Source organism: Myotis myotis, unplaced genomic scaffold (genome assembly GCF_014108235.1).
Source record: "Myotis myotis isolate mMyoMyo1 unplaced genomic scaffold, mMyoMyo1.p scaffold_m19_p_1, whole genome shotgun sequence".
In the NCBI taxonomy this organism is placed as follows: Eukaryota; Metazoa; Chordata; class Mammalia; order Chiroptera; family Vespertilionidae; genus Myotis; species Myotis myotis.
Genome location: NW_023416313.1, coordinates 167,116,560 through 167,135,530, shown reverse-complemented (window position 1 = coordinate 167,135,530; position 18,971 = coordinate 167,116,560). Strand labels below are relative to the sequence as shown.

Genomic DNA, 18,971 nt, shown 5'->3' with positions numbered 1-18,971 from the left:
GCCCAGAACAGAACTACAGACCAGCAGAGAACTCTCCCAGTGGGAGAGAGGCACAGCCCCGTAGCCATGGGGAGAGAGGGTGCATTGCAGTTTTTGTTTAGCTCAACATGTTTGAGAGGAGAGAAGAGAGAGAATCATTTATAAAAATGGTGGCTCCTTGGCATACTCAGAGCCTTGGAAGGTATTTTCTGGAAGGGGGGACATGTCTGGCTGCCTGTGGGGAAGTGAAAGGCTAGCCAGAGGAGTTTCCATGGCACGATGACAGTGTATTATTAAAAAAAAATTTTTTTTGAAGTATTTTTAAGGAGACCAGATTTTCTCCAGGCTGTTGTTAGACCCATTTGCGAAGCCTCACTTTCTGGCCCAAAGCCATCTATTGCAAAATATAAATCTTCACATTATGAGCTCACTCCACTCTCCCATTTTGTGGCTTTGTAGTCACCTATAAGTTTCACTTTTCATATGTAAAAAGGGCAGTGTGTGAATAGCACATTTTATGGAACTCTACACAAACTAATAGACTCCTAAAGACCTTAGATATAAAGGATTTATGTGCATTCATTTTCAAGTGCCATGTTGACAAGTGTCTCTTTTCTTGGTACTTTATATCTCCTCAGAATGTGGAATAAAATAATAAAACTAAGACAGTTTCTGGGAAAAGATGATTATTGTGCAATTTGAAAAAATATATACAATAAGGCCTCTATTGCCATCTACTTGTGTTCCTTTCCTTTTCTGCTTTGTCAACTTTGGTTCTTAAACTGATCCCAGGATCATGGAGTGCTATGCCAAGAGGGTCTCAGTGATCACCTACAGATCACTCATTTTATAAGGAGGAAACCAAGGTTCAGAGGTTCAAGTCACTGCCCCAAAGCCATACAGCCAATAAGTCATAGGATTCAGCCTGACACCAGGCCACTTGGCTCCGAACTTGCTACGCTATCACCATTGTTATTATTATCATTATTGTATTTGTTATTATTTATAGAGGCATCTGTATTTATTACTTAAGGTATGGCAGGAACTCTGCTGAATACATACCCATTTAATGATGACAGTAGTCCTGTGATGGAGGTGCTATTGTTAGCGTGTATGGAAATAAGGAAACTGAAGCTCAGACAGGTCTAAGACTATACCCCATTTGCTAAGGGTTTGAACTCAGGATTGTCTGGTTTCAAAATCTGTGCATTCAACTCTACCAGTCACTGGACTGAGAAAACAAGCCCCTAACAGCATCTCAAAACCAGACGTCCTAAAGAGAATATGTCAGTGTTCTTCCTGTGACCCCATTCACCAAGACTCACGTCATCCCACAAGGGGAAGGGGAACCTGATCCGCCCCCAGAGTTCATAACTGTATTCCTTCCTCTTCAGCTGCATCTCCTCCACCCATGCCCCCCTGATGTCCTCTGTGGTCAGTCCTTAGCATCCTTTTTGGTTTTGGCATTTGGCTTTGGTGGTCACAGTGTGGTCATCAGCTTTGGAGCTGGTTGGAAATGCAGAGTCCCGGGCCCTAGACCTATTGAATCATAATCTTCTCCCCCGGTGATTTCCATGCACATTAAGCTTGAGAGTCACTGTTTTAGTTTCTCCCAGGACCCCCACTGGGGCCAAACATGATGCCCTCATATTCTGTGGAAATCCTTTGTCCTGAACCCCTGGTAACTGTCACTGGAACCTTCCCTGGGTGGAACACTCAGCTCTTCCTGCCCACCTGGGCTCCCACTTGCAGTTTTCCCCTTTTCCTGTTCCCCTCTTGTTACTCACCCACCCCTCTAAGTTGGGAACTCTGATTGGCCATTTCCAACTCTGCAGCTCTCTGTTGCCATCACCTGGTTACTACCACTCACTGCCTTGGCAATGAACCCCAGGGCCCATTGACTGCACATGATGTACTAGGATGCTGGGGTAGCGAGTACCGCTGCAGGAGTGTACAGGAAAGAAAACTTAAACGTGAAGCCAAACATCTGGGTGCGAGCCAGGTTTTGGTTCTGAGATAAGAGCTGTGTAACGTCTCATGAATCTCTCTTGGAAACTCAAGTTCCTCCTTTATATAATAGAGATCATTTTAGTGTCCTCTGGGTTACTGTGGGAACGAAAACAAGATAATGAGTAGTGCATATGAGGGCATGCTTAGACATGCACTTGCTATTTCTGGAGATAGGGAATTCGGGGCCTCTGACTTCTCCTCAAATCTCCTCTGCTGAAATAACTCTCTGTTGACAGGATGTAAGTGACCAGAACAGCATGGACTTTCCCCAGCTCTACAAACCTGGACAGCTGAATCTACTTTTTAACAAGCGTAGATTTTTCATCTGCATGGCACATGGAATCTACACCTCATTAGCTCTTTTCTTCATCCCTTATGGGGCCTTTCACAGCGATGCTGGAGAAGACGGGCAGCACCTTGCCGACTACCAGTCTTTTGCAGTTACCATGGCCACGTCTTTGGTTATTGTGGTCAGCGTGCAGGTAAACCTGTTGGTGAAAACATCTTAAATGATGGCTTTACAACTTTTAAAATTCTGTTTCATTGTTTACTGATTTTGCCTACTTCTTGGAGAAAAAAAAATCCTACAAGAACACTGGGGCTTCCTTTTTAACCACACATTTTGAGATGGATGCTAGCTGAACCTATTGTGGTAATCATTTCACAATAAATGTAAATCAAACCATCATACAGTATGCCTGAAATTTATGTAGCAAAATATGTCAATTATTTCTCACTAAAGCTGAAAAAAGAAAGAAAACAAGAAGTTTTAACATAAATTACCACATATAGGAAATTAGCATAGGTGTCTATAACCTCCACGTTAATAGAAACTGTCCAATGAATTACTTCTTGGGGTTGAGCATGGTTGGTTAAGGGATACGATTATACTACTACTACTTTCTTCTGGTGTTTGAAGAAGAAAATGTTTCCACTTATAACAGAAAGAAAACTTTTTCATGATTTCTAAAAGACTTAATAATTTCCAGGTTTTAAAGTGAGATCTAAAGTTTATCTGTCAATACCTTTCCTTGGAATTATTCAAGAGGTTCAGTGTTATGTTACAACTGTGACACCTCTGAATCTGACAGAGATGATTTTTTAAAAACTATGTTTTTATTGATTTGAGGGAAGTGAGAGAGAGAGAGAGAGAGAGCATCAGTGATGAGCGAGAATCATCAATGGGCTGCCTCCTGTATGCCCCCACTGGGGATTGAGCCCGCAACCCAATCATGCACCCTGACAAGGAATAAAACCATGACCTCCTGATTAATTGTTTGACACTCAACCACTGAGCCACACCACCTGGGAAGACAGGGATGATTTTTGATGTTCCATTTATCTTCTTCCACTGGATATCTTGAGTTGTGTTTCTACTTCCTTTTTAAGCAAATAATCGACAACACTATTAGATATGATGTTAGAATTCACAAAAGCTTTCTGATCCATTAAAATCTGCAGGTCTGTGTGGATACAGCAACCAATGTGGCCTCTGTTTGTTTGTTTTCTATTTTTGTTTTTAAGGAGAAAGTGTCAATCAAAGGCTTAATTTTTATAGAGTTTGAATTGCCTTTGGTCAGTCCTTTTTTATCCTATAAACAATCTCTTTTATAAGTCTTAGCTGCTCACATCCAACAAAAGATCTCACTAAACCCAGACTTTTTCTCATGACTCATTGAATATTTATTAAATTGAATGAATCAAATGTAAACATATGGCTTTAAAATGGCATCTTTGCCATTCCTTGGCCCATTTAAGTGATATCATTAAGTCCATACCAAAGCTATCTAACACTTGACATCTTGGAAGTTCAAAATTCAGAGTCAGACAAGTAGCATCCAAAAGCAGAACCAGATTTCTCCACTCAGAAAGGAGTTCTATTTTCTGTTTTACAAGAAAGCAAACTGGTGCTTTGTGAGCCCTCTAAGCCTAGTTCCCCAGTGTTCAATTCTGCAGCAGAGGAGAAAATCATGGAGTGGCTTAGAAGCAACTGATGTACCCAGGGCATTCATCAGTAGAGTCCATTATCGGATAAAGTCTATATCACCTCGTCTTGCCACTACATTGGGCACTCCAACTTCTCTTGTTTTGGTGCCTTGGGATAGCTAAGCAAATGCGGTATATACTCTTGTAGATCCAGCCCAGGGAATTGGATGATCTACTCCTTGTCATGAGGCCACATTTCCAGTTCTCTGGATTCTCCCTCCAGCGGGAGGGCAGCTATGGGATGTACAGTGGCATCTTTTTAGTTGTAACATCTTTTTAGCTTATTCACCTCCAGGTCAGACCTGTTACTTGGTGCTCCAAGAGGTGATTTGAAAGGTAGTAACTGAGATAAAGAGTCACTATCTGAGGAAAATGCAAAGGGAAACCATTCTTCACACTGCCCTTAACATTATCTGCTGTATAGATAAGGGCAAAAATTACCCGTAAAACTTATTGTAGACATGACAGGCATTATATGATTTTAGTGAAACTAGTTTTCAAAATTAACCCTATAATTTTGGGTTAGAAAGGAGTTCTGTTTGTTTTAATATCAAAAGTCTGTTGGTATTCCTATATATCTTTTTCTCTTTTTTACTTAGCTTGTCCATAATTTACTTTTTTATATTCTATCACAGAAATGCCAGTGCTATGTTTCTATATTAACTTTAGATTTAGAAGCAGTTTTCCCCATGAAGCACACAGCTCTTCTTATGGTTGGATGTCATCAGTACATTTGTCCTTTTTTTTCCCCCCACAAGTTGAGAGATTATAGAAACAATCTTATTTTAAAAACATTGTTTATACACAAAAAGATCACAGAATTTTGCATTTTGTAATTTGGAGTTTTTAAAATCAAACTATTTAAAATTTCTTACCTTTGATTATCAAGGTTTTATAAGAATGATACCCATGCATTCTCAGAGGGATTCACATTTAGGACTCAGAATAATCATTGGTAACCTGGTGGGACTATCCACGTCTGTCTGGTTCAGTCCTGATTGGCCTTTGTCTCTCCAAGATTACTCTCTGCCTTCCATCTCCTCAAGGGCAACTGTGGTCCACCTAACTTTTCTCTAATGTTAACACTAACATCTTATATAAACACGGTGCAATTGCCAATACTATGAAATTAGCCTGGGTACAATACTATTAACTGAGCTATAGATTTCCTCAGTTTTTCCATTAATGACCTTCTGTTCCGGGATCTCACATTGCCTTTAGTTGTCATGTCTCCTTAGATTCCTCTAATATCTAACAGTTCTCTTTCCTTGTCTTTCATGATCTTGACACTTTTGAAGAGTGTCAGGAGTATTGTAGAATGTCCCCGGGTTTGTTTGATGTTTTCTTAAGAGTAGACTGAGATTGTGGATTTGGGGGAAGAATCACAGAGATGTGCTCTTCTTGTTGCATCCTATTAGGGAGCACATGATATCAACATAATTTATTATTGGTGATGCTGATCTTGGTTACGTAGTTAAGATGATGTCTTTCAGGTTTCCCCATTATAAACTGACGGTGTTTCCCTTTTCATACGCTAGTCATTAGAAGTGAGTCACTAAGTGTAGTCCACATTCAGGGGGAAGAGAATTAAGCTCCATTTCCTAGAGAAAGGAGTTTCAAAGAATTGGTGGTCATATGTTAAAAACATAACTGGTATAATTTTAAATAAAATTGACATAACAAACGGGGATTCAAGATTTACCCAAGATTACACAGTGACTGCATTGCAGGTTTAGGACTAGGATTCAGTAGTCTTATTTCCCAAATAAATGTTCTTAAATAAAGGCATTTGTGTTTTTTAAAAATGTGAGGTATTTCTACAACACAACTATTACTGAGTTTCAGGGTATTGGCATAGTTGGGAAGCAGTAATGCGCACATGGAGCTGTGCTTCTGAAGACGGGGCTCTGGGTCTCACCACTTGGTGGCTGTGATCTCTCCGCCATGGTACAGGGTTAGAGTCCTCTAAGTCTTATCAACACACTCCTGCTCCATAGATTTCTCCTCTGCTTGGTTTCTCCCTGCCTCACCCACATGCCCACCATTAATTCTGTGGGGCCCGAATCAGCCTGGAGACTGAGGAACTTTCTGGATAGGAGAATGAGAGAGGAGAGATCGAGGCTAGGGATGGTGGCCTAGAAGCAGAATGGGTGAGAATGAATACCAGTTTCCAACCTCTGGCACGCTTCGTTTATTACTGTACTCCAATTTAAACTAGGTGTCAAACACAGGTATTTGTTGAATGAACGGAAGGGCAAGGGATATGAAGAGAGAGGTTAAAGTTGAGCAAAGGAAGTGAGAAGAATTTGGTTGAGGTACCCAGCTATCCCCGCTGTATTAGTTAATTCCCATCTTACCTCAGATGACTAAAGCAAGCCTGTCCTTGGTGGTAGCCTTCAGAAACTTGTGTTATCATTACCACTACGAGTAAGATCATGCTTATACACATTTTGTAGTGCCACTATGCGGTAGATATTATTGTCCCCTTTTACAGAGGAAGCTGAGCGGTTAAATGACTTGCTTGAGGTCACGCACTGAGTTCCAGGTCCAGAACTGGAACCCAGGCCTATCTGACTCCAGCATTTTCTGGGATAAAGTATTTTATTTTACAGAAAGACTGTTTAAAATGAAAACTTTCAGGCAGTATGAGAAGAAAGGTTACACTGAGCATAAAGGAAGATAGGTACTTTCTTGTTTATATAGGAGAAAGGAAGAGAGAGGTCCTAAAGCTAGGAGCACTGGGGTTTAGAAGAGAGAATATCTGGAAGAACAGAGGAAGACGATGTCTGTAGACACTAAAAGCATACTTGGCCCACTCGCTTCTGTCAGGCTTTTCTGGTTTTTAGAGTAACAACAGCAGCTCCCAATAATTGAACATTTCCTATGTAAACGAATTGTTACTGAGATAATTCCAACATCTCATTTACTCCTCTTCCCTAACAGCCCTCTAAAACATAGTTGCTATTACTATAGATGAAAACAACAAACATGTTATAGGCCAGGATTTAAACACAAATCTGACCTTAGATCCTCAACTCCAAAGCCATGTGGACCTCCCTCCTTTATAAAGATAACTGGAAGCTATGGCCTTCCCCCAGTACATAGTAGCTACAGGGAATGCATGGTCCACCTCTATCTTCCATGAGGGGATACCCAGGACACCAATACCACCCTAGAATAAAATGGGAGAGACACTCTGTTCATAGATGATAAATACACAGATCCTCTTTCAACATCAAAATTTCAATTTAAGGAATATATAGGTTAATTCCTGTCATTTTAGTCTATCACTTATTTTTCTGTCTAGGAAGCCATGAAAATGTCTGCTTTACCTTAGAATTTTTAGACATGAATGCATAAATGTTTATAATCATGAAAGCTCAGCAATTTTGGCTTCAATCAGAAGTTGCTGTCCTGCATATTTAGAATAATACCTTTGAGGAATTCTGTGAATGACCTCACTTTGATGGTGGCATTAATAGCCTTTTCTCACTGTTTAAGCTTGACTTGTCATTGTGGTAACAATCCCCATGAAATTTCCTTGGTCTATATATAATTACAGTTATAAATTGTATGGTATGTATGTGTTCTGCTCATGCTATTGGCCAAACTGTACCCATGTCTATTATTTTTTAAATATCAATTTTCTTCAGTTATTTAAGTTATAAAGTTCTCCTTTTAATATTTCAAACAATATAGAAGTGTTTAAAATAAAATCAACCGTCTTCCTTTCGTTCCCTACACTTTCCTGCTTAACTACTATTATGATTACTATATAGCTCAATCCTTTCATATTTTTTTCTTTGCTTTGAGACACGCACACACACATATGTATTCAAGAAAAATTCTTGTAATTTTTGTAATACGCTTTTCTCAGTGACATATGCTGGACAGCTTTCCAAATCAACACATTCAGATCTATTGTAATCTTATTAAGAGCTGCACAGAATTTTATAATACGGATATAAAATAATTTATTCATCCTTTCTCTAATGATAGACATTCAAGATGTTTCTTTTTTTTCTTTTCATTTTTTTTTGTTATTGAAGCAATGCTGCCATGCATATACTAGTACATATATTTTACATACTGTCAGATAAATTCCTAAAAATGAAATTTCTGGAGTCAGAACTAATTTTTACCAATCTGATAGATGAACAATGTTGTTGTTTTTTTCTCATTACTGGTCAAAGAGAATAAACATTTTAAATTTCATAAATATTGCCATATTAATTTCCAAAAAGATTGAAGTTACAAACAAGAGAGACTTCTTTAAGTTTAAAAGGTTTATTAAAAGCCACCAGGTAGCCCTAGCTGGTTTACCTCAGTGGATAGAGTGTCGGCATGCCAAATGAAGGATCCTGGGTTCAATTCCGGTCAAGGGCACATGCCTGGGTTGTAGACTCCATCCCCAGTAGGGGGCATACAAGAGGCGGCTGAGCAATGATTCTCTCTCATCATTGATGTTTCTCTTTCTCTCTCCCACTCCCTTCCTCTCTGAAATCAATAAAAATATATTTTTTTAAAAAGCTACCAGGTAGTGCCAGAATCTTCAGGAGGGCAAATGAAACAGGGAGAGCCACAGCTAGGCTTAGCCACTGGAGGCAGCACCAAACCACAGGGCTGCATTGTTGTAGGGAGAACACTGCTGTTGCTGTCGGTCACAGCTTGGCTCTGGTCACACTGGATGGAAGATGAACCACAGAGTCCCAGGAATCATCACCTCCACCACCAGGCTTGTCAAATGTTGAGAGAAGTTTAGTAAACTTTCAATGGCGATTATGATTCTTATCAAGCTCTCCTTGTATTTCAAGGAGACTTTACTTTAAATAATTTGAGGCTATGTTATTTGCCATGTGATGGTTCTCATTTAATATCTGTTCTCTATAGCTTTTATCTTTTTTCATGATAAAATATCCTTATTTAAATTTTAATATTTTTATTTTTCTTGTTTTAGTCTACATTTGCCTGATATATAATTTGGGCCCATGCCTTCATTTTCATCTCATTCTATTAGTTTTTCTCCTTTAATAAGAGAATTAAACTACTCATCCTGTCTAATAAAGAGGGAACATGCTAATTGACTCTTACACCATCACAAAGATGGCAGCACCCACAGCCAATAAGGAGGGAATATGCTAATTGACTGCCCCGCCCTCAAAGATGGCAGCACCCATAGCCACAAGATGGTGGCGCCTAGTCCCCTCAGCCCTGCTGGGGTGGCAGGCATGCGGCAAGGCCGAGCCCACCCCCAGGCAGGCCTGGCCTTGCCACGCACCTGCCTCCAGAGTCCCCCAGTCCCCTTAGCCCCCAGGGCTGTCCTGAGGCTAAGGCAAGCCTTGAATGGTGGCTGTCTAGCTGACGCCCAAGATGCAAGCAAGCCTCAGATGGCGGCTACCCAGCCGCCCAGGGCCGCCCAAGGCTCAGGTAACCAGGGCCGGCCGAGGATTGCGTTGCCGGCAGTGGCAGCAGCAGAGGTGTGATGGGGGCATCGCCTTCACCTGATGGCCAGGTCGCTTCCCGCCTCCTAGGGCTCCCAGACTGTGAGAGGGGGCAGGCTGGGCTGAGGGATCCCCCTCCAGTGCATGAATTTTCATGCACTGGGCCTCTAGTTTTATTATAATAACTTATGTGTTTTACCTTGTTCCTTTCATGTTCTTTTAGGATTATTTTTAATTCTATCTTTTTATTTCAGTTTTTTCCTTTATATACTTGGATGCCCTGTGCTTTTTTAATATCCTACTTATGAGTAATTTACAACTTTTATTATTGAATTCCTATTTTACTAGTGATTTCTCCCTATTTTTGTAGTTGTTTAAATCTTTATTTCTATATGACTATATCAAAACTAAGTAACAATATCCTTTTACCAAATGCTTCACTAATCTGTTCTGCACCTTCCCTCACCCACCTCCAAATTAAACAATTTTGGAAATGTTTTTACTTTACTTCACCCTCCCTGTCCCTACTCCTCTCCCCAACTCTTGCACATTAATAATTTAGAACTAAACCACGATGTTATGAAATGCTCCTTAAACATATGTTTTGACTGTTTCAAAATTTTTTCTAAATTAATACTGCAGCTCATACTCACATTATTACTCATTTAGAGCCAACTACAAATTTACAAGAATCATTGCTCACTACCAATTTTATCATCTTTGTCTTCTGCTATTTTGAGGTCTTTGTTCTGATTTAATTTTTATTTGGTTGCAGCAACTTCCTTGAGTAATTTCTTCAAAAAGGGAAGATAGATTTTATACTTTTGAGCCTTCTTTCTTTGCCTTTGTATTTAAATACACTATTGGAATGGCATAAGATTATTGAGTCGGAGCCTTATTTTGGGGGAACTATGTAAAAGTTATTCCATCATATCCCAGTTTCAGTGTGGCAGTTTGATAATAGGTTGATTCTCTCCTTTGTAAGTAATATCTTCTCTAGAAGCATGTGTTCTTTATCCTTGGACTTCACAAATGTCACCAGAATGTAACTTCTTTCATTAATTTGCCTTGGATTTAGATTGCTCCTCCACATTTGAAAAATCTTTGCTGCTTCCTATGGCAGAGCAGTTTTCTTCTGTCATTTCTTTGATCTTTACTTTTTAAGTTTATTTTCCATTCTAAAATGTTATTTTTTGTATATTGGGCCCAAGGATCTGACATCTATGGATTTGCCATCCCCATCTCATATCTTTTTGCACATGGTTTCTATTTCTTCAAGTTTTTGCTCTCTGTTGTGAGATATTATTTCCATTTGTTTTTTCCAGAATATTAATTCAGTTCTCATTAGGGACTATTCTTATTTGGTTTCTCTACTCAACTTTTTAATTCAGAAATAATGCTTTTTTTCTTCCAGAATTTTTTTCTTGGGATCTAATTGCATCCCCTTAAGAGTTCTCATTACATTTTTTTGGTTATTGTTGTTATAGTACTTGTCTGTATTTTTCATTAGTTCTGCCTCAATAGGAGCCACCTGTTCTTCTTTTTTTAGTGAAGTCTGAGATTCATTGTGATTTTTCCTTGCCTACTCATACCAACATGATCCAGGCTGTTGGTGTCTCTGGATAGTGAGGAACTAATAGTTGGTAGAAGATAGATTTGAAGATTTTGTCTAATGTCTTAGTAGCCAAACAAACTGGAAAATCAGCATCTGTTTGCTGAGGCATGGGTGGCAGGGCTTTCTGTTCTCAGACCACTTGAGGAAAGAAAATGCTGCCCCTTTATAACCCCTGTAGTTTACATCCAAGGCTGCCAGCATCCTTTTAATGGGTCAACATTTTAAAAAGCAGTAAACTTCAAGTGGGAAGTGGACATATATCTCCACATGCAGAGAAGGATCTATATACTATGTGGGTAGGACCCCCTCAGGCAGGCGAGAAATCTGTGATCTGTACTTAGATCATTTGGAACCTGTGAGGTACATATAATGATATCAGAACCTACCTTTTTTTCCCTCTCTGATACTGCAAGGGTTCATATTCACCAGCGGCTTGCTTGACCCTCTGACAACAGTCCGTGCTTTCAGCTGTGCTGCCACAACAAGTTATTGGAAGACAGAAGAGCTTGTGAACATGCTCCCAGATCACTAGAAAACCCCAGCATCTGAACTTTATGTCAGAAGAGGATGAAGGATTTTTCTTTGTTATTATTTGAATAATTTAAGAGAAAGGATCACCAATATGAGATAGAATATTGGTGTCAAAGAGATTTTGCCAGTGTAAAAAATGGTCATGTGAAAATTTATGTTCAGATTATAAAATGTTGCACTTGCTCACTAAAGAAAATAACTTTTTCCAACACAAAATTTTGAAAGCAATTTATAAAGTAACATTGAAATGAGAACTCATCCCACTTTCTTATTTCTCTATAAAAAGAAGCTTCACATGTTATCCCCTTATTCTGACTCAACCTTGACAATTATAATGGCTTTCAGATATAAGTTCTAAAGTCAGTTGCCAAGCAGAAATGTCAAGTCAGTGCCCTGTGTTGTGCAAAATGTGGAAGTGCCTGTGGTTGTTTGGGAGCTAAACAGGTGCAACCATTTTTTCACAGAGCAGTTCTGGATAAAGACCCCTCAGTAAAGTGATTCTCTGAAAGATCTCCCCTATGCATTTGACTTTGTTTGCAGATAGCCTTGGATACCAGTTACTGGACGGTCATTAATCACGTCTTCATCTGGGGCAGCGTTGCCACTTACTTCTCCATTTTACTTACAATGCACAGTAATGCCATGTTTGGTGTCTTCCCAAACCAGTTTCCGTTTGTTGGTAAGTGAATCCTACTATCTACTGGGGCCTAGTGTCATGCTGTCATTTATTTGTCTTTGTAATTTATTTTCTGGGTTGGGTGGGACTAGGGTAACCAATAATCTTTTCTCTAGGAATTGATTGCATCAGAGGCATCTGAAGGCTTCCAGACTTGAAACAGGCCCTGAAAGACTAGTTTCTGCTGTCCTTAACCAGATGCGGAAGAATCATTGAGATAGCTGCTTCCTGGTTCCCAACAACCCAGATGCAGTAAACGGCCTCTTTGAAAACAAGAGGCATAGCATATATATATATATATCATCTAACTGAGACTTGTACGGTAGAGGAAAGAAAAAGAGCAAGAAATGCTGGGCTTTGCCTTTTATGCCATATTATCACCAACATATCTGCCAAAGATTACCAGTGGAACTTATTTGCATTAAGTAAGAAAAAAATGATGTATAATTCAGAGACTTCTAAAAATTTGGTACATTAGTCTATAAGTGGCATGAAGAGTAGGCTCAGACATTAGATGGCCACAGTTCGTGTCAGCTTCACCACTTACAAGCTGTGTGGCCTAGGAACAAGTTTCTTTTCCTTTCCATGCCTTAATGTCTTCACTTCTAACCTGAGGATATTTATAGTTCCTAGTTTCATAGGAAATTTGTGAGGGTTAAATGAGACAATACATATAAAACGCTTAATATGTGACATTTTATATAGTACTTTAAAAAAACAAATGTTAACCATGATAATGGCGATGATGACGATGATGATGATAATGATTCAAGAAAATGTGGCTTGGGGACATTTCACAGTGATTTGAGCAGCAAATGGGTAGCAAAGCACCTCCTAATATCCTTTACGATCTTGATATTCTATGATTCTACAAAAGTGTACATCTGGTCTATCTATGGTGTATCCTACCATTGCTCTCTACATTTCAAAATGATCCTAGCAAGAGTCACTGAACTTTACACAATGGGGCTACTAACACATTTTCTCAGAAGTTTTGAAATCTCTAGGGTGTGTGGGAGAAGTTGGTAGCAATGATGTTTTTGAGTTCATCCTAGCAAACTGTGGAGTGATGTATAGTGACAACCTTCTTGGGCTCAGTCAGGCAAGACTGAGATTTGCATCTACTTTTTGGGGAGTCCATTCTACAAAAATATTTGTAGAAGACTTCATGTAAAAAGCAAAATAAGAGCAACTATAACATTATACATTTCCAATGATGCAAAGGTTCCTCAAATTGTAATTCCATTTAAATTCACACATACACTTAAGAATGTTATTCTTCAACTTTTGCCTTGCCTTGCATGTACATGGAAATTTTAAATTGCACCACTCTTACTTAATACGTAATATGAATATTTTGCTTACCAGAAGATTCCAGCCATGTAGAAGAAACATGATGGTTATGAATAAAAATAAGCATATTAGGAAAGAGAGACATTAAAACTATTTTTAAGGGTTTTTTTTGGCTGCCAAATCTGAAAGTTCAGTGCATTGACTAGAAGATTTTCAGTCCTAAGAGAGCATTCTAGAATGCATAATGGTACTGGAATGCCTCAACCAGAGAAAGTATTTTGTGTGGGGACTGCTCTCTCCAGCTAAGCACATGTCATTCCAGGAATTAATTACTGTGCTCCAATGAGACTTTTCAAAAGTTAGATCAACATTGGGGTTTAAGAAAAAAAAATTCCTTAGTAGCCAGCAGCAAACAGGAATGTGGTTTTAAAGCAAAGCTTGTTTTTATTTTTTCCTCAGCCATGCCTGGGGATACTGAGCTTCAAGGAGCTCAAAGAGACTATTTCGTTATTTATCCTCACCCAAGGATATTTTTCCATTGATTTTAGGGAGAGTGGAAGGGAAGGGGAGAGACACACACAGAGAGAAACATTGATGGGAGAGAGACACATCTATTGGTTGCCTCCCACATGTGCCCCCACCGGGGTGGGGACTGAGCCTGCAACCGAGGCAGGTGACTCTTATTTTTAAGAAACAAAAGACTCCGGAAGAATCTTTGATCTTCCCCCTAACTGCCTAAAAATTTAGATAGAACCTTCTCCAGGAAGGGAGTTATCATTACAGATAACTACATTTTAATATGAACTAGGTGTGATAGATAGGGAGAAAACTAGCAAGGCCCATTTGATCTACATCCTTCCTGTATCCATTGTTAAAGATGGTCCAACAAACATTTATTTACCAGATATTTGCTTCTCCATTTCCTTGTGAAGTGCCTTCTTTCCCTTTGAAGTCGAAACCGCTACTTCCAATCTCTACTCCCTTTTCTCCTTACTTCAAGATGGCTTGTAAGCCTCAACTGCTAGGGTAAATGTGCCTTTTAAAAATAATAGCTGCTTTGTAGTTGAGGGATCTAGAAACTGGATGAGAGAATTGTGCTTCACTCATGAAGCTGGGCTGAACCTGACTAAGAGGATGCTCCAACTGACCATCTCCAAAGGGTCAGGCCACCAAGTAGCTCCCAAGAGTTATCAGTCTTGCCTTATCCTCATCACCATTGAACATACCATATAGTGGAGAAGACACCTAAATTAGTGGTTCTTCTTAGATGGTCCAAATATCACCATCCCTAAAAAGGCCTTATGGGTATAGACAACAAGCCTATTAATTCAACCATTCAATTCTATTTATAAACACAAAGTATAATTGTGTTTATAGGAAATGCACGACATTCCTTGACCCAGAAGTGCATCTGGCTGGTCATTCTCCTAACGACAGTGGTTTCAGTTATGCCTGTGCTGGCATTCAGATTTCTGAAGGTGGATTTATTCCCGACCCTGAGTGACCAGGTATGTTGTACTTCTGGTGAGTCCTTGAAGGGCTGGTTCTTGGTTCTTGGAATTGTGTTCTTCTCTGCCTGATTGGAAGCCCAGTGAAGGGCCAATGAACTTCCCATTGGCAAACACCCTCAAGTACACAATGTCACATCACAGAAGATGAAACTGCCTACATCTGAATGTACTAGCCTTATGAGTAATGACCAATAAAGACAAATGTCTAGACTAAATATGGGTGGGGAGTCATAAATTACAAGTGAAGTTGGGTATTTTAAAAAGTTGACTGGAAGCATTTTGGACAATTTGTTCCAAGGGAAAGACAAGCAATGGGGAAAGTTATTATCTTGGGGGCAAATAAAGGGTACAGTAAAAAAGAGACAATCAAGGTAGGAAGAGCTCTAAATATTTGTAGAAATGTAGTGCAGATTCAGAAACATGGAGGAGATTTTACCTTCTGAACAGATTAAGAAAGGGAATAGCAGCATAATGGATGGATTGGAAAATAGAATGGATTATAGGAATGCCTAAACCAAGGGATTACCATAACATATTTCAGTATTTCATGGGAAGAGGAGAATAAGCAGGACAATGCCAAGTTAGGACTGGATGCAGGTAAAAAGAGAAAAGGAGAAAGAAGGGGAGATACATTTGTAGACACATCAAGAGAAGGGTAAAGACACTAATGGGATGAACAACCAGACCAACGATGCTCAGAGGAACTGAAATGGAACATTCCTTGTCATGCTGTCCCTCTCATTCTGGGGCCAAACTATAAAAATATTCCTTCTGAAATGATTCCTAGAGTCCCCTCTAATGTCGTCCTTTCCCTTTGCCTGTGAAAGCTCATTCTTATGTAAACCAAGAAAATGATGGATGAGTTGAAGGAAGAAAGACGATGATCATTTCTTGCTATATTTAGTCAGATCGTGACTTTCTGCTTAACGGTTTTTTACTGACACAAAAATCGGAGTCCAAACAATCAGCTGAATCAGAGAACAAGGTGGATTGCAAACCTTGTTCTAAACCTTGGATCTTTTCTCCTCAACTTTAGAGGGAAATGAAAGAAATATTGGAAACCCACCCAAATGATGTTGGCCTCTTCAAAAGGTGACCAAACCCCACCTCCAAAGAAATTAAAACCCTGAAAATCTCATGATACCTTGACCTACCACAAGAGTTGAAAATTTCTGATTCTCATTTTTAAAACTTTGTCCTTGTCTAGTTCCTAATGACTATTGGATTCTGAGAATCTCCAAAAGAAGAAAAGGCCTGTTTTGAGGAGAAAGGGGACTGTAAAGTGTTATACTGACCATGTTTGGGTGGTGCATGCTAGAAAATCTTAAAGTATGTTCCTATTCATTTAAGATGGATATATGAGATGGAGACAATAATAAAATTTGCCTTAATACTTCTTGCTTACTTATTAGTCTCTTGGTAGGAATAAAAACTGACCAGTGCCCAGGGTAATCCATTAGTTAGAAAAGTTCTTAGTTTTTAGCTGAAAAACTCTGTTTTGCGATTAAGGTGAGTATTTTGTTGATGTTGATATTGTTTTTACCGAGAAGGCTTTCACTTCACAGAGTGGTCCACTGCCTAGAGTGTGTTATTTGGATGCACCATCTCACTCTGGGTCTCCTTCCTCTCCAGATCCGCCAGCGACAGAAGGCTCAAAGGAAGGCACGGCCTCTGCGTAGCCGAAGGCCTCAGACTCGTAGATCAAGCTCAAGAAGATCTGGATATGCTTTTGCTCACCAAGAGGGCTACGGAGAGCTTATCACATCTGGAAAAAATATGCGGGCTAAAAATCCACCCCCAACATCGGGGTTGGAAAAGACACTGAGTAATAGCACTAGTTGGATTGAAAATTTATGTAAGAAAACCACAGACGCAGTGAGCAGCTTTAACTAGGATAAAACAGTGAAACTGTGAGTCAAGATGAATTTGAACCACATAGTTATCTTTCCACTTCAGCTGGAGCTGGAATTCAGCTGGCTCTGGAGCTTGGGGTTGGGGCTAGGAGTGGGGCAGGTTGCCTCACTTAATTTAAATCTGTGGCAGACGGCTGCCTGGTGCCTATCAGATAGTGGTGTACTCTACCAGAAACCAAGTCAGATGGTCACCATCTAATTTGCGATTTGGCAGACAAAACCCTCACAATATAAGCACAGGGTTTTATCAGTTTAGATACCAGTTGACCTGAACTTTAGAATTTTATGTATTGAGAAAACTTGTAAATCTGCATATACATTGAATGCATCTTCAGGTGGATAAAAGGGTGCATTCAAAAGGTATATACCCCAGCTGAGAAAGCATGGTTGTTTACAGATAAACAACGTATATGTAAGATCAGCCTTTCCCAAGATATACTTTTAATATTTAAAGTTATACTAAGATGCTTTCAGATTAAGATACCTTCCTAGACTTGATATCTATCTGTGGGTTCAGCCAGAACAAAAATCACCTTCATGCCTGAAGAATAGAAAAACTCATCGGTGTTCCTCATTTTTATGCTAGTCTAAAGATGGTACAGATTGAGCATTTTAGCTGGGGGATAACTTGGTAATTTGGTCAAATTTATTCAAAAAACTTACATGGACCTGTTCATGAAATGTCAAAGAGAGGCTCTCTAGTAAGTGTTCTAAATACTTTTCAATGACTTCTATAACAATCTTGGTAGGAAGTTGCCCTGTGTTATCCTGAACCATCAATGGAACCAGCAAAGCATTGAAATTTCCAACTTTAATGATAGTATTCCATACAGTATATGGGCAAATACTTTCAACATTTCTTATTTTAAAAAGTTCCATTTGAAACCAAATTAATCAACATTCTTTTCAATTACTATTAAGTACCCAGGCTTAAGTCATTCAGAGTGAGTTGCTTTTGGTTTTTAGCTCTAATGCTTATAATTCCAAAATAAACATATGTAGATGAGGCTGATTTTTTTGGAGATGCTCTTGTCCAAATGTGAATCACCAATGTAGTTTCCATAAAAGAATTCAAGCAGATTTGTGTTCAAAGTCCAGCTCTATTGCTTCTTACCTCTATAACTCTCGGCAGGTGAAGTGCCTCTCTGAGACTCAGTTTCTTCCTCTGCAAAATGAAGATATGCTACCTACCTCATGTGGCTGTTTGAGGACTGTCAAAGCACAAATTCTCAAATCATTAAAAATATAATTCTCAGAGGAATAGATGATGAGGTTAGGCTCATTAAATTCACCATCAGAATAAAAGAGCAATTGAAAAGGATGTGAAGAAGTAGAATTTAGCTAATCACTGTGAAAGGCCTTGAAATGAGATTGCAAAGTAAGATATAAAACGGGTCAGTGTCCTACAGGGAAATAAAACTATGACCATGGAGGTGAATTTCTCTACCAGAAAGCAAAAACAAGTCATCCCCATGCCTTATCAATTTTTTACAAGTCAACATCCAACTTTACAGGGTTCTTAATCTGGTTCCTATTAAATTATTAGTCAAAGTTCTATTTCCCAAACGAGTCAAATGGTCCTTGGATGGGCTTGATGAACAATGGGCTAGCATAATATTAGTAGGTCACACAATCCTGTTTTTTTGTTTTATTTTGTTTGTTTTTTTGGCCTTAATTTCCAAGTCTGGGATAAGTTTCTTTGAATGGGCTCAAATAAAATATGTGTCAAAGAACCTAATCATAGTAAATGCTCATATATGTTCCCTTTGCCCCTACATGCCTATGTAGACTCACCAAGATATTAGTTTTCAATGTCTAATGTGTTTGCTCACTTTTTATAACATTTTTGAAAGATTTGAAAACTTTCAGTAAATATTTTGGCAATATTGGTGTTTTATGTTTGCCACTTCTTTATTGGGAACTCAAAGAGTTTTTGTCACATTGGCCAGCTGATTTTTTTCCCTCTCTCCTTTACATGCCTGGGGAAGATGTACATCATTCTTAGGATTGGAGTCA

General features: G+C 39.1%; 1 protein-coding gene across 1 annotated transcript in view; it reads left to right on the top strand.

Annotated features, from left to right (window-relative positions):
- Nucleotides 1-18,841, top strand: part of ATP8B4 (ATPase phospholipid transporting 8B4 (putative)) — a 219,933-nt gene extending 201,092 nt beyond the window's left edge. Inside the window, exons 26-29 of the mRNA XM_036301049.1 lie at nt 2,226-2,471; nt 12,103-12,241; nt 14,909-15,039; nt 16,675-18,841. Coding sequence (XP_036156942.1) covers nt 2,226-2,471; nt 12,103-12,241; nt 14,909-15,039; nt 16,675-16,935 — 777 coding nt within the window. The 3' untranslated portion in view covers nt 16,936-18,841. The remainder of the gene's footprint in view (nt 1-2,225; nt 2,472-12,102; nt 12,242-14,908; nt 15,040-16,674) is intronic.
- Nucleotides 18,842-18,971: the final 130 nt, after the last annotated feature.